Here is a 22,509-nt window from a genome sequence, read left to right on the forward strand (position 1 = left end):
GCAGCTGAATTCTGGACCAGTTGTACACTGTGCAAGAATAATAATAATAAAGATGTCTGTAGCTTTTGTTTACTTCTTCTACTTCTGAATGTTTTATGGTTGGTTGTAGTTCACAGGAAAGTCGTATCACAGCTCTGGAAGTCCAGAAAGTACGATTTTTGACTGGCCAGATTTGAATAAAACTTTGTGGAAGAGTGTAGCATGGGAATACTTTTTTCACTTTTTTTTTTGCGAGACAAGGCATTTGTGCTGCTTTCATACAGTGTCAGAATAATCTTAAAATTGAGTTTCGGGATCATATTTCACGGCTCACCTGATCCTTTGCTCCTCGTTGTTATGCAGATGTTCTGGAAACGTCTATCTTTAAATTGGAATTTATATTCGTTTATGATTAAGGTGAACTAACCCTTTAAAAAAACATTCAAACTGCATGTTGAAAGAATATTTCCGGTTATCTGGAGCTCTCTCTGTCTCACACAGACAGTTAACATGGAAATGAATGTAAATTCCATGATTCACTATAAGCCAGTGTTAGTTTAATCATGGCTTTAATATATCTGAATAAATCCCTCAGACGGTTATACTTTACTTTTAGATTAAACTTCTTCGTCTTTTGGCATGTTGAATGGATGTGTAGCTTCATGGAGAGGCTGAGTCAGCAGAAGTTTGGCCTTTCTTCTCTGCTGATGGATGAATCTCAACTTCTGCAGGAAGTTTGGAAAGATTCAGTCTTTATTCAGAGCGCTCAGACTTTGTGTCGAGCAAACCTTTCACCACTGCATGCTGTTTCTCTCAAGTAATTTAAATCCAAAGACAATAAATGGAGTTTTCTCAACCACTCATGCCTCCTCCTGAGAGCCTGAATGCACCACTTTCCATTCAGAAGTCTATTATTATTATTATTATTATATTCACCGTCTCAACAGCTTGGATGTGATTGCTGGTCCATAAATGTGATTGATTTTAACTCTTACATTTTTCTTTACAAGTCTATTTGAAAAAGCTTTCAGAAACCATTAATATCGATTCACCAAAAGTGAAAGAAAGAAAACCAAAAGATGAAGGTAGACAGATAGAGAGACAGACTGACTGACTTACTTACGTACTTACGTACTTACTTACTTACTTACTTACTTACTTACTTTCTTACTTACGTACTTACGTACTTACTTACTTACGTACTTACTTACGTACTTGCTTACTTGCTTACTTGCTTACTTACTTACTTACTTACGTACTTACTTACTTACTTACTTACTTACTTACTTACTTACTTGCTTACTTGCTTACTTACTTACTTACTTACTTACTTACGTACTTGCTTACTTGCTTGCTTACTTACTTACGTACTTACTTACTTACTTACTTACTTACTTACTTACTTGCTTACTTACTTGCTTACTTACTTACTTACTTACTTACGTACTTACTTACTTACTTACTTACTTACTTACGTACTTGCTTACTTGCTTACTTACTTACTTACTGACTTACTTACTTACTTACTTACTTACGTACATACTTACTTACGTACTTGCTTACTTGCTTACTTACTTACTTACTTACGTACTTACTTACTTACTTACTTACTTACGTACATACGTACGTACGTACGTACATACTGACTCTGACTGACTGACTGACTGACTGACTTACTTACTTACTTACTTACTTTCTTTCTTTCTTTCTTATTTACTTACTTACTCACTCACTCACTCACTCACTCACTCACGTGCTTGCTTGCTTGCTTACTTACTTACGTACTTACTGACTTACTTACTTACTTACTTACTGACTTACTTAATTACTTAATTACTTACTTACTTACCTACTTACTTGCTTACCTATTTACTTTATGTTTTTTATTTATCCTAAGCTGGGAAATTACAGTGCAGCAGCAGCATTACACACAGAGACAATAAAAACACAATTAAATAAAAAGAACAACCTCGGTATACTTCAAGCAATAAAATGCAATAAAAATGTCTAAAGAAGGAGTATGGATTATAGTGCAGAATAAAATATAAATATGCAGTCTAAAAATATAGGTGTAGTAAACAGTGTGCATAAAAAAAAAGTGCACAGTGACTGTATGTTATGAACCAGACTTTTAGCTGTTATTGCACAGTTAGATTTTCTATATCTGTCCCACCTTTCTACTGTGTGATGGATTGTCCATGATGATAGCAGTTTATTCAGTGTTCTCCTGGTCTCAAAAGAAGCATGCATGTTGTATGTCTCAGTCTGTGGGGAAGAAGGAATCATTCAGTCATTGAATGAAAGATGGAAGGTCTGATCAGAGTGTTTGGTAGGAAGATTATCTGCAGTCAGTGTGATGACTTCACTGGTTCAGACCTCCATCAGTGCTCCTGCAGAGAGACCATCACACAGCAACAGGGCCAGATTAGTGGGTTAGTGAGATAAAGCTGGTTTCTCCAGGAGGTTTCTGTCTCACGGAGAAAGCTCATTTTAAACCAGGATAGATCGCGTTATAAGCTTTTGCTGAAACCACAAACTTATCAAAGGCGTAGATCGATGTAAATGGATTTTAAGCTGGTTTATGTTCCCACGCAGCAACAAGTTCAGTTGTTCAGTAGAGACACACAAAAAAAAAAGGTCTGTAGATTTTGCTGTGAAAAACTGCTAAACCATGACAGTAAAAGATGTAAAATGACAAATGGGTTAATTCAGTTTCAGTAACAATGAAACATTATTTTTATTATTAGTATTTTTCACAGTTGTTTTTTTAATACATTACTCCACTGTAAAATACACTGGCACCGTGTTTGCAGCAAAATATACTGTTATATATATATATATATATATGTCCTCAGTGTTAAATGTACTAAACACCATATCTGTAACAAAAATATACTGTAACATTTAATGGTAAAATCTTTAATTTATAAAGCATTTCATGGTTTTCTTGATAATGATTTTGGTTATTATCAAGAAAACCATGTTAAATGTCTAGATAACAGCTCTTAAATTAAGCTCTTATTTGCTGTTATCATTATATTTGTCCAAACAAATGTTCCTTTAGTTGTACCAGGCATTAAAATGAACAAGAAATTGAAGAAAACAATGGTCTAATAATTTTTTCCATGACTGTATATCAAGTGAGAAGTAGAGTCATATTCCTTCTGACTTTCATAACAACTGACTTCTTTTTGCAGCCAGTTGAGTCGCCCCCTGCTGGCCGTTATAAAGAATGCAAATTTAAGAAACATCTTTATTGGCTTCTGCTTTATTAGCACTAAATGCAAAGTCACAAATGACATGAATGTTTCTGTCAGATGTCATTAAATCCATCCAGTAGTTGTTGAGATATTTCACTCAAAACCATAAATATCAGCCTCACAATGGCACAAGAAGAAAAGTCACCAAAGTGTATCGGATTCATGGACTGGGAACCGTTAAAAACTGAGAATTTGTGAGTGTTTTCTGTGAGTTCTGCTCCAGCCGGTGCTGCAGCTCGTCTCCTTCTGTCCTTGATTTTTTTTTTTTTTTTGCAGCACAAACTATTGTGACAGTAGTCTTTGTGGCTCTCAGTTCGACTTGCATAAAGGAGTTTTCATAAAGATACGATCTGCTGCTGCTGAGTCAAATAGAAAGTAGATCAATATGATAGCACATGGCTGGTTTCTGTCCCTGCAGTCAGGTGTAGCAGACAAAGACTGAATAACAATAACTATGAAACTGTCACCAGCAGTATCACGTCACTTGATGGGAGATAAAGTTCTGCAGGCTGTGTGTTTACTGAAGACATTTACATGCAGCTCACAAAGGGACAGACTGATCAAATGATAAAGCACTTTACAGATTTTTAAATTAATTTTTTTCATGTCAATTTTGCAAAACTCCCCAATCTAAATTGAAGGACTCAAGAGACCAAAGAGAGGCTCTTATTTATTCTCTTGGAATAAAAATGTTATTCCAATCAAGTTGATGAAGCGAGCTCTTGTTGCTGCTGCTGATTGTAAACTATGTTCAGACTGGAGTGTTTATTCTTTTATTCCTGCAATTTACAACAAATGCATTCTCCATATAAACACATAGATGCTTTTAAATATATCTATCTTGGAATAAGACATGATGTTTTTTTAGTATGTACTATGCTAAAATGTAAACTTGACTGACCTTGGTGACCGAACACCAACAAAAAGTTGGTATATTGCAATAATATTTGGCAGAGATGTCCATATATCCCCCAAGAGATGAATTTGAATACCTTTGATGAATCCCCATCTTCTTATCAAGTCAAAAACTGCACACCAGGAGAGATATGCAACCTTTGCCCTCTTATAGATTTAAAATATCTGAAGAAGTTGCATTTCTGATTTTTATTAATGTCTGTGTTTTCTGCCAGTCTATTTGTTTGGACAAATAGAATGATAACAACAAAAATTGCTGATAAGAGTTTAATTCAAGAGCTGATATCTAGACATTTAACATGGTTTTCTTGATAATCATTTTGGTTATTATCAAGAATCTTTCCATGACTGTAGATGTAAAAAGGACAAAAAAGACACAAAATGACCAAAAATATATGTAAAAAATACCAAAAAATACCAAAAATTATCGAAATAGAAACAAATTGACCAAAAATAGATGTAAAAATACTAAAAAAAGACACAAAATGACCAAAAATAGATGTAAAAAATACCCAAAAAAAGACAAAAAATTATCGAAATAGAAACAAATTGACCAAAAATAGATGTAAAAATGACTAAAAAAAGACACAAAATGACCAAATATAAATGTAAAAATTACCAAAAAAGACACAAAATTAGCGAAATAGAAACAACAAAAATAGCTGATAAAAGTTTAATTTAAGAGCTGATATCCAGACATTTTCCATGGTTTTCTTGATAATGATTTGGGTTATTATCAAGTAATGAAAAATGTCTTTAAAACATTTACTCCCTTATAGATTTAAAATATCTGTAAAAGTTGCATTTCTGATTTTATTAATGTCTGTTTTTCTGCCAGTAGTTGCATATTATAATCCCAAATCCAAATTTATGAGCATGTCACCATCACTTTCTTTTTCCAGGAGTTGAATTTATTTTCCCCCAATCACCACCAACAACAACAACAAGCCACTTATCTTCTCACTGTCAGCTGATTGCTAAATGAATAATGTTCAAATTAGCCTAAACAATCCCTTCAAGCAGCAATTTGATGTTGGTTGTGATATCCATCAAATCATTAAAAGTTCATGAATCTGTAACTCCAGCCAAATAACAAACAGACTCATCTCATCAGTCCATTTTTAACTCTTCTTCTGTGGTGGAACATAATCAAGTACATTCACACTGAGCTTCTTCTATTTTATAATTTTTTTTTTGTACTATTCTTCACCTCAACTACAGTTAGATGACAACTACAGTTACTATTAACATTAAAAACATATAGACTTGGACTTAGACTTTCTTTATTGTCATTGCACAAAAAACACAACAGTGAATCTGACAACGAAATATGGTTGCTTGGCTACCGGAGTACAGTTAGCAGTACCTGTTATTAAATAAATACTGTAGAATGTAACAATAACTATATCTATATATCCCAAACAACCAGTTGTTATAGTTTCACTTGACTAAAATAAATGTGAACCATGCATGGGTGTAGAAAGAGAAGAGTAGCCTGTGATAAGTTTTTTTTTTTTTTTTTTTACTTTATTATGCTTGATAATAAGTTAGCATGGTACTTTTATTTTGGCGGGACTTTTATTTTCCCGCTTCCAGTCTGTCCACTGTCATATTAATAAATCAGAAACAAAAAAAAAGAAAAAAGGAATTTGCAAAAACCAAATTTGGGCCGTTATTTCATTTTGTTTTTTTGATGCTGATAGCAAAATCTGTTTTTCCGTTTTTGGTTTTAAACGAAAAAAGGAAAAGGGGGCACTGTTTCCGGTTTTTCGTATTTTCGTTTTGACAGAATTATACTTTGGCACCCGGACCGAAAACCATGAAAAATGTCTAGATATCAGCTCTTTATAGCTCATTATATTTGGGCAAACAAATGTACCTTTAGTTGTACCGGGCATTAAAATGAACAAGAAATTTAAGGTTGGTCTTATAATATCATCATGTTCAAACTGAGAAACTTTTTGTTGCATCTGTCTTATTAATCTTCTATGTACCGATAAAATATTGTTATGGCAGTTTTGACAACTGCACTAAGTTAATGGGTGAGCTGTCCAAACAAGAAGCACACAATACTCAGTTCTCCAGGTTTTATTAGCACATTTGTATTCCATACACCGCACAATCCCAAATGGCTCTTTTACAGTACAACAAAGCCCCATACACCGCTCGAAACATGAAAACAAACCAATAACACACATAAAATGACAAAAACACATGCAAACACACTCAAAACACAATAAAAATACAAAAAAAAACACAAAAATTACAAAAAACCCACATAAAAAAAACAAAGAAATTACAAAAAAAATCAACAAAAAACAAACAGTAAACTCAAAAGATTGCATTTCAAATGCTAAATGCACAAAGCTAAATTAGAAAAATCTCAGCAAAAAACGTATAATCATGTTGAGGTGTTTTTTACCTTTGCTAAAAAAGGGTTGATGCACTAAATTGGACATGGAAACTTGTGGAAAAGCCAAAACTTTAGAGTTCAGCTGACAGCAGGGAACATGCTGCTTCGTTTTTACGTCGTGACGTCATGAAGAAGTCGTTCTCCGGAGCTTTAATGGACTCCAGAGGGTTAAAGTATAATTATAAAGAAACTAGACCACACCCCTAGAAACTAAAAAACTAAGCCTTTTAACAGGCCAATTTCTGCTTAAGTGACTCAGGCCTGTCAGGTGAAAACCACTGAATAGAATCAAATACATATAAATGTCCTACCATGACCGGAAACACCAAATTTCCTTCGCAATATAAATAATACCAGTAATGATCATCTAAAGCTGCTGCGTCTCCTCAGTAATCTCCTCACTTTGATTCATCCAGGTGGAGCTCTGAGGATTGGGAGCATTGTACCAAAACCTGCGGCAGCCTGGGCTTCCAGATCCGGACAGTGCGGTGCGTTCAGTTCTTCCACGAGGGCACCAACCGCTCCGTCCACAGCAAGTACTGCAGCGGGGAGAAGCCGGAGAGCCGGAGGCCCTGCAACAGAGTCTCGTGTCCCTCCCAGTGGAGAACCGGAGCCTGGTCAGAGGTGCAGTAGCCACATCATTTATTTAAAAAAAGTAGGGCCGGGACTCGATAAAAAAATAAATTAATTAGAGGCTTTGTAATTAATTAACCCTCTATGGTACAGTGTTGCTCTCAGGCAACATCCCCATTTTTGGCCTGTAAAATTTCTACAATTCATGTCTTTGAGTGACGAGATACTTTAAAAAAGAGGGAAGAGTCTAGGGAACCAATAGCAATGCTTTAATTTGTCACATGACCTCCAGGAGGCCATATTGAAACACTATTTTGCAGACTTTTCCAAAGGAAACAGCTTTACCATTTTGCGCCACAAAAAAACCCTCAAAATGTCATTTCCTGGCCCTTTTCCATCTGAAAAAAAATATATTCCTACTGATAGATGAGTAAACCTTCATTTTTGATAGTTTCATACACTTAGACTGTCATTTCAATGGGTCGTTGGTTCAATGGTACAATGTTGCCTACAGACAACATTCAGACAAGAAACCGGTTAAAAAAGTTCCTTTCATAATGTTTTTAAATTTAAAATGTAATGTATTGTACCCTGTTGAAGCTACTGAATCTTTAACACATGTTTATTAAATAAATTATGTTAAAATTAATTTTAAAAACGTTCTTTTTCACTTTTTATGGGTCCCCCGTTATGGGACAATGTACAGGCAACAAACCCCAAAAACTTCAGATTATGTTTATTTAGTCTATTTTAAAACAAGAAAAAACACTCCAAACATTTTTTCCTAACATGCATCATAATGCGTACCATAGAGGGTTAATATAAATTAATCGCATTTTAATCGCATATAAATATTTGACCTGAGAACAGTGAGAAGTAATTTTTTTCACATGGATTTTTAGTATACCATTGAATAATGACTGAATACATAAGATTAAGCAACAAAAATATGGTTTATTTTTGTCCAAGTCCAACAGACCAGTGCAATTTTTGCCATTAAGTGTAGCAATAGCATATTTATAAATATAGCACATTTCATAAATCCAGGTAGCCTATAGGTAGGTAGACCTTCTGTAAACTAGAATACTTTGGTTTTTAAAGTAAAACACAATCCACGCTAGCTAGCACACTAGCCGCTAGCTGCTATATGTTTAGCATTGAGGTGATACTTGAGGCTGGATGTGCTGCTATGGTGATATGTGAATTCCTTGTTGCCTAGCAACACAACCATGCTCTTATGGACGCTTCCATCCGTTGGTTTTTAGTAACTAAATGTCCCATCATCCACGGGGCCAACCAAAGGTCTCATCAGCTTCTTCCTTCATGTTCACTGTGGTTTGTTGTTGTCTGAACTCATCAACGCTAGTTGGTGCTCCAGTATAATCGGTCCTCCTGAAACTCATCCAGTGAGAAACGTTCCGCGCTGCAAAAATAAGTGCAATTAAAGTTAAAGTCCCGGCCCTAAAAAAAAAAAGCCATCTTCCTTTGATTCTTATTCCAAAAGGGTTCAGTTTTTCTTTTGTGATCTGTGTGTGCATCATTTAGCCACAGATTGATTTATTTTTTTCGTGTCATCGTGGTTCCAATTAACTAATGTCAACTGGCTCCCTACCAGCTCGCCATTTCCCTCTAGATTCGTGGCGATGCAAGACAAGATCATGTATAAAAAAAAAAAAATATGAGGCATGTGATATTTCATTTCGAGCCGTGTCACATTTCATCTAAAAACATGCCACTTTCAGGTCTCTCACTTCTCCAAATGAGACCTTTAAAACCACGTCCTGCTGAGCTGAGAGCTAATAAGACGCCAGCTGTTAATTAGTGAGAACTGACATCAGATTTGTGATAGCACAGTCCATTTCAAAGTTATAATGTAGCTTTGTATATGCATATATATGTGCATATTTAAGCCCCCATTGATAGAAGTAATACATTATTAAATTCATTTGTGAATGAGGGTGAGATGGTTGTGACATTCATTCTTAAACCTCTGAAGTCCAGGAGATTTTGGTTCAAATTTGTCAACTTCCTCTGCATTCGTTTCTGTCTCTGTTCATCTTTCAGTCTGTCCTTACATCACATGCATGGCTCCTTTTTCTCCACACAAACTTGGCTATCAGTCAGATTTTTCATTTTATTTTAATTAACAAAGAATAAAGCTGCCAAGAACCCAAAATACAAACAAAAGACACAAGTGTCTATGTTTTTTTTTTTTTTTTTTACTATTTATACACACAAAAACAGCAACAATAAAAAAATAATAAAACTACAAAACAGTCTATTTGCACGTAAATTACAAATAGTAATAGTTTTCATTGTAGAAAGAAAATTCACGATTTAGAAATGGTCTAGAAACATAAATGGCACCCTGTGAAAGCTCCTATGATTGAATAGATGGACTCCAGAGGGTTAATGATGCATAAATCATGAAAAGCATTTTTCTGACTTCTTCTTTATTCAGCTCACTCACAAAAACTCATTTTCTCAGTGTTGTGTCATTCAGAAGTAAACAGACCTCAGACGTTCTTTCTGTGATAAAGGCTGAGAGATCACACTGTTTGTTTTCTGCTCTGATCACCATCAGTCTGTCAGTTAACACAGAACAAAAGCCTTCTGGAGTCAATGCTTTTAGATTTCTATTTATGTATCTAATTAAGACTAATGAGAAAGAAGAAGGTGAAAAAGAGGAAGAAGTAAATTTGCTCTGAAAGTTTTACCACAGGTCACGTTCATTTCTACCAGAGAGCTTTTCATCATCGTTATTTATTATTATTTTATCATATTTGGAACCTACACTGTAAAAAAAATATGCAGTAAAATACCGGCAGCTGTGGTTGCCAGAAGTTCACCGTAAGAAATACAGTGAGTGTATGTAAATGTAAATATTAGCAAAAACTGTAATTTATACAGAATAATCCCATTACTTTTAGAAAAAATGTATCATCATGGTATTTCTCCATTCATTTTACATACATTTTATATTTTAACAGCAAAACTGTGTGTTTTCTACAGTTTATGACAGGAGAATTTTAAGTTTTATGCTATATTTTGATTTACAGTAATTAAAAGTATCTACTACGGTGATGTACAATGTTTAATTTTATGACCTATTTCTGATGCAATTTGACAGTGTTTTACTGTTATTTCTACAAACATTTTTTACAGTGTAACTGACATTTCATCACAGGCATGCACAAGTCTCAATTTTCAAACCTGTCGCATAGAAATAACCTCTGCCTGCAGAGAAACTGAATTCTCAATTCACAGTTTTAAAGATGTGATACATGTGAATTAACACAAAAATACTTGGTTAGGTTTTGTAAAAGGTCATATTTGGGTTAAAATAAGTACACTGCAAAAAAAAAGGGGCGTCTATAAACAAGATAAAACACTAAATCTGAGGGAAATGATCTTGCTGCATGGACAGATAATTTCACATGACAAGATTTCTTAAATTAAGATTATTAAATCTAGAAATAAGCATGTTGTATGCTTAAAATCAGAAAATAACTCTTAAAACAAGATAAATTATGTAACACTTCTAAATCAACTTTAGATTTAGAAGTGTTACATAAGATTTAGTGTTTTTATCTTGTTTTTAGACACCACATTTTTGCAGTGTATTTGTTAAGTAGTCTAAGTACGTTATGTCAATTAAAACTGATGTCTGCTGACAAACTGCACCAAACTTGATATTGGCGGCTTTAATTCATCTTTTCCTTTAGTACAAACCTGATAGACTGGTAAGAAAAGTTACAATAACAAAGTTGAAATGCCCCGTCTTAAAAAAAAAACCTCCTCAGCTAAGGTCAGAAACTCTCCAGACACTAAAAAAAAACCTGCTGTGTAAAGAAAATCAAAGTCAGCAGAATAGAAAGCTACCTGCTACCAAAATGTTTTGGTGTTACTTTATTTCCTGCTTCTCCCCCTTGTAATGAATCCGGGGTGAAAAGGGAATAAAGGCTGACATTTGTGCCAAGTCAGCTGGACGTTTTGTTTGTAGGTGTAGATTGAACTTCAGGCCGTTATCCCACCGAGGTAATCTGACATTTACTGCTGCCTCTGTGGCCAAAAACTGTGTTCTTTTGTTGCCTGTGAGTGAGCGTGTGATTGACTCCTCCACAGTGCTCCGTGACCTGCGGAGAGGGGATGGAGAGGCGTCTGGTCACTTGCCGGATCGGAGACCAATGTAACGGAGAGAAACCTGAGAATGTGAGACAGTGCAGACCTGGACCCTGCCACGGTAAGACTGGCATTTATTAACTCATTTAGGCCTAAAACGCTGGGAAAAATACTAGTAAAACCTCTGGGCGACAAGGTTATTCTAGTTAACGAAAACTAACGAAATAACGAAAACTAGAATTGAAAAAACATTTTCGTTAACTGAAATAAAAATAAAAACAAGAGTTTTTAAAAAAACGATAACTAACTGAAACTGTATTTTGTGGTTACAAAACTAACTAAAACTAACTAAAATTAAAGTGAAAATGTCCTTAGTTTTCGTTTTTGTCAACTCTTTTCTATTTGAACATGCAACACATGGTAAATTAAAAAAAAAAAATTCAAAACACCCAGAACTGTAGGAGTTAATAACCTTATTGGGGCTGAGATGATAAACCAAAGGAAATAAAGGCAAAATTTATTATGATCTATTTGAATCTGGCACCCAACATATAGACCATTACAAAAAAACTAAAACTAATAAAAACTAAACTAAAACTAAGCATTTTCAAAAAATAAAAACTAAACTAAAACTAGCAAACTCGCTCTAAAAACTAACTAAAACTAACTGAATTTGATAAGGTAATTCAATGTGCTTTACATCAACATTAAAAACAGCAAGACAAAATTGAAAACAGTAAAAATAGTCAATTAAAACAAGGAAATAGAAATAAAAATACAAATAAGATAAAATAAGATACAGCAGGATAAGAAAATAGATAAAGTAATAAAAAGCACAAGTCAAACATTGCCTAGTTAAAAAGAAAGGGCAGTAGAGTACTAAATAATAGATTTTTCAGCCTCTGTAGCAGATAGAAATGAAATTCAAAAAGTATTTGAGAGCTTATAGCTGTTATATCTGAGCTCCCTCCGCTATAGTCGTCTTCCTCCATGATTTCAGTTCTGGAAAAGTCCCATGATGCATTGTGACTCTACCACATGTATTCTGATGCATTTCATTGGCCAAGAGACTGAAAATAGGTGGAAAAAACTACAAATACTACAAAACGACGTATCCTCTTTACCGGCTTTAATGGTAGAATAACACAACAGCGCCCCCGGTATTAATGGTAGAAATGCGGTAATGCTTTCCGGATTTAATGGGTTTTTTTGTTTCTGTAACTAATAGGGACAACAATTTCTGAAATGTCTTCAGTATGGAAAGTCGGCAGCCAAGAATCAGGCTGCAATTTTATCGCATGGGGCAAATCGATTTAAAGATTTTTTTACTGGTTTTTAAGTCTCTTAATGGTCTTAGTCCAGCCTATTTATCTGATTTACTTTTATCCTACGAACCATTGAGGACCCTCAGGTCTTCTGGCCTTTTAATAAAACCAAAAGTTAGAACTAAACCCCACGGTGAGGAATCGTTTTCTCTCTGTGGTCCATGTTGGTGGAAGACCTGAAGACCTCAGACCATCAGAGACGCTTCATAGTTTTAAGAGCAAACTTAAGACTTATCTTTTTAATTTGGCTTTTACTTGAACCATTTTTAAATATTTTTCTGCTCATGCATCTTAGTGTTATAACATCTTCTCTTTTATTTATTTATTTATTTATTTATTTGCTATTATTTATTAGTCTATTTATATATATATATATATATATATATATTTTTTTTTATCATGCTCTACTTTTTAATAATTTATTTATTGTTTTTATCTTTTTTTATCTAGCTTTTTTACTTTTTATTATTTTTATTATTTACTTCTTTCTTTTTTTAAATTATTTTATCTTACCTTACTTTATTTTTATTTATTTTATCTAATTAATTTCTAAGCTGCCTCCAGTGTTTCATCACTGCTCCACATTGAGATTCCTCAGCTTGTGCTTTGTTTATAATGGGATGGTTGGATGGAGGGTGTTTGCTTGTTTCTATGTTTTTTTATTATTATTATTATTATTATTATTATTATTATATTTTTTTCCTTTGTAGAAAGTATTTTCAAGTCAAAAGGCCCAAGTCCAAGTGAAGTCACAAGTTATTAGTCCAAGTCTCTTTACATTTTGTCAAGTCGAGTCAAAAGTCATCATATTCATGACTCTAGTCCACACCTCTGATGGGAATAAAGAATAAAAGATGGTGGTCAAGAAGCATTTCTATCAACAAATCCACCAGAACCCACTATTTATAAATGTAAAGTCTCCCAGGCTGCTGTAGCTCTCCGTTCATTCTCAGCAGCTCTGGAATCAATGGGCAGACCCTTGAAAGTTACTCAAGCTGCGCAATACATCACAATAAACATCAATTCTTATTATTGTCGGCTGGTCAATGCTCAGTGCATGCTCAGATTTCCTGCACTTCACCTCACAACAATAATCTCACTGTTACTGTGAAGAATCACTCAAGTCAAGCAGGTTTCAAGAGTCTGACAGTTTATTAAATCACAACCTGCAGAGATGAATGGAAGCAGACTCTGACTGGAAGAAAGGAAAAATACTGTCTACATTTAAATCACTGTAGGAAGGTTCTGCAGCATAGTCATAGTCTTTTTTCTATTTCATAGTTGTGTTGATTGTTTTTAATTTAACTTGTGCATTTTAATATAGGTAGAGGCCCTGTATAATATATGTAGAAGCCCTTTTGGGTTTCTTGCAGCTACCTTGCACCTTCCTTTTGTTGTTATTTCTTTATCCTTTTTTTTTTGTCTTATTATTGTGCAAAACTTCAAATTTCAAGGTTTTGCAGAATAGTCATCAGTGTACTATCTGTGTGTGTATTTGTAGTGATTGGACTGAAAACTGTAATTTGAAAAGAAAGGTATGACACAATTTTCCCAAAGTTGTCTGATATGATCCAATAGCTTCTAGAAGCTCATGTAAGGAAATTTAATATTGATAATATATAATTTAAGATAGATATTTGTTATGATTTGTTCATTTTTGTGCTACTGTAACGTTGTAGCACGTCAGAGATGAACATTTCAAGGGTTTTACTAATAAAGTGAATAATAATGATGTTTTTAATGTAAAATACAGTCATGGAAGAAATTATTAGACCACTTTTTTCTTTTTTTTTCATTTTAATGCCTGGTACAACTAAAGGTAAATTTGATGTATTTGATTATAATGATAAGGACAAAAATAGCTCATAAGAGTTTAATTTAAGAGCTGATATCTAGACAGTTTCCATGGTTTTCTTGATAATAACCAAAAGCATTATCAAGAAAACCATGTTGTTTGTAAAAATGACTACAGTCTAAGTTATCTATTTTGTTGAGTTTTGCTGACATCATCCCATGTTCAAGAGGAAGTGGGTGTGGCTTAAAAGGAGTCACTGAGTTTAAAAACGTCTTCTATTAATAGGAATTTTTTAAATGTCAACATATGCCAATTCCATTTTTGAACTCTTTCAATAATGCACAAATGCCAAAGCTGATTTGCAGCAGAGACGGAGGGATAAACTAGGATAAAGACACACTTCTGTTTCCTGCTGGAGACAGAACCAAAACACTAACTGCTCCTCCACTATTGATCTTCACTGTGTATGGAGGCTGAGGGATATTACTCCTCCAGAACTATGTGAATATGCAGACAGTAATGATTAAACCACAAACCCACCTGTGGAGAAGGATAATTACTTGTTTTATTGAGCAAACTTATGAGATGAATTCAGAGACTTCTTTACTGGAATCCTGTCGTTCATTTTTACTATTTAAAGTACAAAGAAAGGTGGTTTTGAAACAGCTGAGATGAAAGTTAAATGGCTGAAAGTCAAGAACAGGTCACAACATTTGTAACTCTTGCTATAGATCATGGTCATGTACAGTATAATCTGTCAAAGTCAACGGTTTGTTAAGGTGTTGTTGTTGTTTTTTTCCAGCTTTGTCAAGTCAAGTCAAGTCAAAGTTTATTTATAGAGCACATTTAAAAAACAACCTCAGTTGAGCAAAGTGCTGTACAGTTATTAAAATAGAATAAATCATACACAACTGGGTATAAATAAAAACAATAAAAAGAATAAAATACTAAAAACAGTAAAACAATAAAATAGAATAAAATAGTAATAAAAAATCAATCCAAAACAGAGTTAGAGATACAAAAGACAAATAAAAGGGTAAAAAAGTAAAAAGAAAGCCAAGGATTCTTGCCTAGCTGGGACTGAATGCCAAGGAGAATAAATAGGTTTTTAATAATGTTTTAAAGTGCTGCTTTGTACTTAAAGGAAGTAATTCATGGTTACAATTCAACTTTAAAATCAAACTAAAAGCAAAATAAATGTAAAATGTGTTTGTGTGTTTACCCTGACTGATTCCTTGAGGGAAAAATTAAGTATTCAAATTTCTTCAAAGGGCTTAAAAATTTCATTACATGTTTTGGCTCTGTAAATGGCTTCTCTCCCTCTATTTTGTGTTTCCTGTACAAAAGTACAAGTTTGTGCCTCTCACTTGAAAGTTTCTTCTAACAGTCTGAATGAGAAACATTTCTGTCAGTTGCATGATTAAAAAGATTTTTTGCTATCAGCTCCAATCTGTGTAGATTAGGAGTCAACATTTACAGCTTTTGTATTAATATTTTAGAGAAACACATTTTTATTCCAATCTGATGCTAATGCTGATTCCAGACGGGCACAAACTGAAAACCTGCTTCAACGAGTTTTCCTGGCAGAATGAGTTTTTTCTCTGATTGTGCTTCTTTTACTCAGCTGTCAGTCTGTGATTATGTGATTAAAAACTGGGCTTACTGATTTTTACTAATTCTGGGCTTACACCAAAATATTTCCCCAGTCCCAGACTAAAAGCTGAAAGTCTTTAGTAAATCTAGGAGTTTTACTTGAGTCACGGCGCTCCCGTCATCTCCATCGTTAAGTTAAAGGTAGTAATCTGCTTCATATCAGTCTTTAACTAGTCTTGGGTTTGGATCATATCATATGTGTTTGATATTAAAAAAAAATTTAAAAAATTTAAAAAAGACCAAACATGGATGTAAAATAATAAAAAAAGACACAAAATGACCAAAAATAGATGTAAAAATGATCAAAAAAGACAGAAAATGACTAAAAATAGATGTAAAAATGATCAAAAAAGACAGAAAAAGACCAAAAATAGATGTAAAAATGATCAAAAAAGACAGAAAATGACTAAAAATAGATGTAAAAATGATCAAAAAAGACAGAAAATTACCAAAAATAGATGTAAAAATGATCAAAAAAGACAGAAAATGACTAAAAATAGATGTAAAAATGATCAAAAAAGACAGAAAATGACTAAAAATAGATGTAAAAATGATCAAAAAAGACAGAAAATGACTAAAAATAGATGTAAAAATGATCAAAAAAGACAGAAAATGGCTAAAATAGATGTAAAAATGATCAAAAAAGACAGAAAATGAGTAAAAATAGATGAAAAAATTATCAAAAAAGACAGAAAATTACTAAAAAATAGATGTAAAAATGATTAAAAAAAAGACAGAAAATGACTAAAAATAGATGTAAAAATGATCAAAAAAAGACAGAAAATGACTAAAAATAGATGTAAAAATGATCAAAAAAGACAGAAAATGACTAAAAATAGATGTAAAAATGATCAAAAAAGACAGAAAATTACTAAAAATAGATGTAAAAATGATCAAAAATGACCAAAAATAGATGTAAAAATGATCAAAAAAGACAGAAAATGAGTAAAAATAGATGAAAAAATTATCAAAAAAGACAGAAAATTACTAAAAATAGATGTAAAAATGATCAAAAATGACCAAAAATAGATGTAAAATTATCAAAAAACCCAGAATGAGTATCTTCTCTGATTGTGCTTCTTTTACTCAGCTGTCAGTCTGTGATTATGTGATTAAAACCTGCGCTCCAGTGCTCCGTAATGCTCCCACTTCCACTCAGCCGTCTCCATCTCCTTCCAAGGCCGTCTCTCACAGCTCTTTAGTGCTCACGCTGTCTGCTTTTTTGCCTTTCAGATGAGCCATGTAATGGAGACAAATCCATCTTCTGCCAAATGGAGGTCCTGGCGCGCTACTGCTCTATCCCCGGCTACAACAAGCTGTGCTGCGACTCCTGCAGCAAGCGCAGCGGAGCTCTGTCTCTGTTCTCCGAGGCGGCCGAGACGGAGGAGCACGTCCGCTTCGGATCCGCCTCCCAGCTGCTCGAGACGTTAACGGCCTCTGTGGCGGCCAACGGCACCCGCAGCGGTAAACAACACGGCTCGGGCAAAGGGCCCGCCGCCGCCAAACACGTCACCACCCCGGCCCCGCTGAAGAAAACCCCGTCGAAGATCACCACGGCGCCCCGGAGAGTCCCGAGACACGTGGGGGAGCTGCCCGGCTCGGCTCCAGCTCCCCGGGGAGACTCCTCACAGGGTCAAAGGTCGAGCAGCCTGACGGAGAGTCGGCGGCCGACGGCGTATTCTGAAGTGGAGAGATGAAAGTGGCGCCCTTCAACCTTCAGGACTCTTAATGTACAGCAGATAATCCAGCTTCATCCTGAGTCTTCTCACGCCAAAAACACCACAGAGAGAAAGAAAGAAAGAAAGAAAAGTGCTGGTTCACTTTGTTGTTAAGATTTTCCCTTTTGCCTCTAATATTGACTCTAATATGACATCTTACATGGAGCTCCCAGAGTTAATTATCACTTAAACAGCCCTGCTTTCATACGTTTCATTGAGAGGAGCAACATACAGTAATTTTAAGGCTAAAGGGCACTAAAGGGTCCAAAGGGAATTTTTCATCCATGTCAAATGAAAAAAAGCTCAATGAAACACAGCGTTACTTCACAGTGAGTCATTTTAGGAATACCAAATAGCCGAAAGGGCAAATAAATATTCAAAAGAAGCATCTAATTTACTCCACAGGATCCAAACTTTAAATAGATATTAGAGAGAAATGCCTGATTTTCAACCTAAACCTTTCTAACCCCAACAAGCCTTGAAGTTCTCTTTGATGGCACCAGCAGTGACAGGTGCAGGATGTCTGATTGTTCTTTCCTCTGGTCTTTTCATTTAATGAATCAGGCCCCTGGTGTCTGCAGAGCACTGCAGCAGCTCCTCGGGCAAATCCTCAGCAGACGGCGAGGGAGAAATGTCAACAGGTGCAGTCATTAGAGCTGATTCAATTAGTGCAAATGTATGTAGCCTGCACAAGTTGAACTCAGAAACAGAAATAGACAGGAAACGGTGCAGAAATACATGTTAGACAGGTGAAAAACCACAACACAGCTCCAGTGTAAATAGTTGCATTCACTATAATGTTCTTTAAGGTAAATCTCAGATCTTTTGCATTTAACTAACATCGCTTAACTGCATGTTGCAACAAACAGAACGGCTCCATGTGAAACTGCTAGACGGTCAGTTTTGAGCTCGATGGGAGGATTATTTCGTCATGAATTTGAAGTGGAAGTTTAGAAGATGCAGCTGGAAAGCCCCCTTTTTACTTGAACGTTACAAACTGCCATTTTCTTGCCAAAAAATATATATATAAGTGTGAAGCTTGCCTTATATAGAACACAGCTGTCCCAGTACTTGAGGAGTCACTGCATATACAAAATCAAACACCACACTTCATATGACCACACGTGGAAAGTGGTTAACGAGTGAAAACCATTGGGAAAGTGGTTTTAGTTGTATAGATTTTTTTTTTTTTATATCCGGCAATGTCTGTTGAATGGCGCTCTACAGTTTCTATGGAAATGGGTATTTATAAAGGTTCCTGTAAATACTGTACATGAAAATATCAGTATTATTTTAAGAAGCTAAAGATACTCAAAATACATTTTAATCAATTATAATAACATATATTATTCCTAATGTTTACAGTTTCAGCTATCTCACTCTAAATGCTGGTGCAAAGTTCTCTGGGGAATGTTTTGAATTAATAGTTACACATTTAAAGAAAATATTTCGTTTGCATTGTTGCAGTTAGATATGAAGAATCATATCATATCTGTGCAGTAAATATGAACTTCAGCCTGGAGATGGTTAGCTTAGCATAAAGACTGGCAGCAGGGGGAACAGCTAGCGTAGTTTAAAGTGTGTCTACCAACATCTCTTTAACTCTAGCTCGTTTAAACCCGACAAGACCAAAGTGTAAAAAAGCAGCAGAACAGATTTTGTTAGCTTAGAACAGAGCCGAGCTGAATGTTTCCCTCTGTTTCTAGTTCTTGGGCTAAGATAAAGAAACCATCTCCTCCTCTAACTTTAATTAAGAAAGAAATCTTAACCACATTACTTCATCCCAGCCTTTACTTTTTTATTTCTAAATCAGAAGTTTGTGTGGTGCTAGCAATCGATCTTTTCGACTCTTTGTATCGCCCTCCTTGTGAAAGTTTTTGCTCAGAAAGGCTGAAGTTGTTCGGTCAAAGAAGGGAACTAAGTATTTAACAAGTGTTCTCAATACTGTTAAATACAGCAGCCGCTTGTTCAGCTTGAAGAAACTAAAAAAAAGGAAATTTTCACCATGCAACTTTAAAAAACATTCTGCTTCGATGTGACCATGAAAAACACTACACTTCTACAGTGACTTACACAATATGTTCTCATTTCAAATCACTTAAAGCTGCATTAAGCGTTTTTTGACCACTAGGGGGCAGAAAGACTCCCATACAAATTCTCAGTAGTACATTTGCACATCTAGCAGAAAAAGAGCATCATGAGCATCGTATTAAATCACGTGTCTGTCCACCTGAAGAATGTAAATCTGAAATCCACTCTGCTTTTAGCTCTGTTTTGGTCTCCTCCAACTCCTGAGATGAATATCTGTCTCTTTAGCTACTTGTTTATTTCAGCTCTCTATTGTTTGGTGTCAACATACACTAAGTTCTTGATATTATCAGAGGCAGCAGGTTTATGCAGAGCCATTGTTAGCCCGGCTCGCCTGCTTTCAGTTTTACATTTTGGACAAAGGATAATTTAGGCTGTAAGTGATGTAACAGATGTTCCTAAAATGGTGAATTTTTAGGGGACTATTTTCAGCGGCGAATTAATACACATCTGGAGCTTTTGGGCCAGATTCACGACGCATTTAAAAAAAAAATGCTTCTTTTTTCTCTTAAGCCAAAATTTAAGAAGATTTGGTAATCATGAAGAAATTAATTTATATCTACCAGGTCAATCATGCAATGTTATCGGGCCAGAAAATACTTTTTACTATAAACTAACATTGTTAATAAAGAATCTGTAAATCAACAAAAAAAAATCACGTCACAACCCCGCAAAATTATTCTTATTACTATCATTCTTGTATAATTTTGTCCAATCACATTTAAAAAGTGTAAAAGAGCCGTATGATTAAATACTTTTCTTTCCCTTCAAGTTAACAGATCACTAAACTGGAAGCAGCCGACTCAGCCGGCCAGCCTATAGATGCACAAGATCCATAAAAGATCAGAGTATTTTAATGCAAATTTTTGGGCTCCATGCTCCACTGAGCATCATTCATAGGAATGAACTGGTCCCAGCCTCCTATGTTGCATCCAGTTCTCTTTATGCATCCATACCACGCTTTTACTTTCTCCAGCGTCGTCACCTGTGACTGCTCTCTGCCGGGCTGTGGTTCTCTGTGCGCTCTGCTGAGCAACTAATGGTGCAGGAAGGAACGTAACAGTTGCAACAGTCAATCTTTGCAACACAATACATTGACGTCTTTGACATTACGTCAACACTGTCACTTCTTCATCGATAATGTTAGTTTTAAGGGCGTTTTAAACTAAAAATATGTGCATATCTAACACTTTACGCCTTTTTTAGAGAGCTGAATCAAAGTGCTATAAGCTGTGGAGTGCTGCAGGTTTTCTTCTCAGGTGTTTCAGCGCTGTGAGCAACACTTTAAGAGTCATTTGATACAATTTAAATATCACAAATCTCGCTTAATGAAGCTTTAAGCTCATCACACCCATTCACATTCAGTCTAAAAAAAAAAGGGCTTCATTGTACATCTTGTGTTTTCAGGAACAAAGCCTCAGAGGATAAAAGAGATTCAATGTATGTGAAATCGTGTTTTTCTCCCAAAGTACTTCCCGAAATGGCTTTTTTTATGGTGAAAGAAGAAAGAGAAAGCTATTTATTTAAAAAAAGAAAAAATGAAAAAAAAGGATTTTCTCACAACCACCATGCATTTGACTGCAATAGCAAAGACTTGTGTTTTCAGCAAAGAAATAACTATTCACACTCACTCCTGTGTGCCAATGTATAGTACATGTATATAGCATTGCGTACATAAATATTTATTGAAAGTTAAAGGGTTCTGCTTTGTTTTTACAGTATGTGCAGTGACAACTGATCAATAAGCTGCAGCGGATAAACCATTGAGTCACATTAAAGACCATTTTTCTTCCACATTTTCATCTTTTTAATGGATTTCTACTTTTTTTTAAAAACTCGATAGACTAGGAATTACATTGTTTTTTGCAAACAATTAGATGTAAATATACATGCTCAATTTTGAGATGTTTTACTTGTCAGAAAGCTGTTTTTTCACAGCTGTTTTGTAGAAGTTGTTAACAAAGCTGTTACATCACAGCCAAGTGTACTGACCAGACAGATGCTTTATTTTAACCAATAAAACATTAATAGTGTAGTACCAGTAAACCAGTAAAGTTGTTTTTTTTATGCTGTTTGTAGTTGTCAGTATTGTCTAACCATTTTACATTTTCCTCCCTTGTTCTTTTCACATCCTTTACTTGCTGCCTATACAACATTGCTGCTAATGTTATACAGAGCTTGTAATGATAAATAGGGTACAGTAGTTGTAGATGTTACCTTGACAATCCCTGAGCCTCAGACAGATATTACTGCATAGGATTCTCCATGTACTGTATCAATACCCCTGTGCTATCCGTGCATTGAAGTATTACGATTGTCATGACTGTCAGTCACTCTCTGCTCTATTCGCTTTTCTATGTATTTGTGTAGATTGAAGTGTACACTACTGATGCTGTTTGTTGTAATGGGGAGCACATAGCAATAAAAGATATGTAAAAATACTCTTTATTCCTTCCTTTCGGGATTTCTCCACCTTCATTTCTGCACCCGTGAGGTTCAGTATTGCAGCATTAGACACAAAAATTATAAACTCGATAAAAAGGTAAAATTACGTTCTTGTGCATTTTGGGACTTTGTGTGAATTAAATAAGCGGCAGTGTCCAGTTCTTAAAGGTAAAGCCAATGCATAAGTGCCTTAAACCTGCATTCTTTTAAATGGCCAGCAGGG

The 22,509-nt window shown here is 34.9% G+C and overlaps 1 protein-coding gene across 1 annotated transcript in view; it reads left to right on the plus strand.

Moving 5' to 3' along the window:
• The window catches only part of adamts3 (ADAM metallopeptidase with thrombospondin type 1 motif, 3), a 270,315-nt gene extending 248,033 nt beyond the window's left edge, over positions 1-22,282 (plus strand). The window contains exons 21-23 of the mRNA XM_059338163.1: positions 6,984-7,191; positions 11,266-11,383; positions 17,269-22,282. Coding sequence (XP_059194146.1) covers positions 6,984-7,191; positions 11,266-11,383; positions 17,269-17,732 — 790 coding nt within the window. The 3' untranslated portion in view covers positions 17,733-22,282. The remainder of the gene's footprint in view (positions 1-6,983; positions 7,192-11,265; positions 11,384-17,268) is intronic.
• Positions 22,283-22,509: the final 227 nt, after the last annotated feature.

The sequence above is a fragment of the Centropristis striata genome, chromosome 7 (assembly GCF_030273125.1).
Source record: "Centropristis striata isolate RG_2023a ecotype Rhode Island chromosome 7, C.striata_1.0, whole genome shotgun sequence".
In the NCBI taxonomy this organism is placed as follows: Eukaryota; Metazoa; Chordata; class Actinopteri; order Perciformes; family Serranidae; genus Centropristis; species Centropristis striata.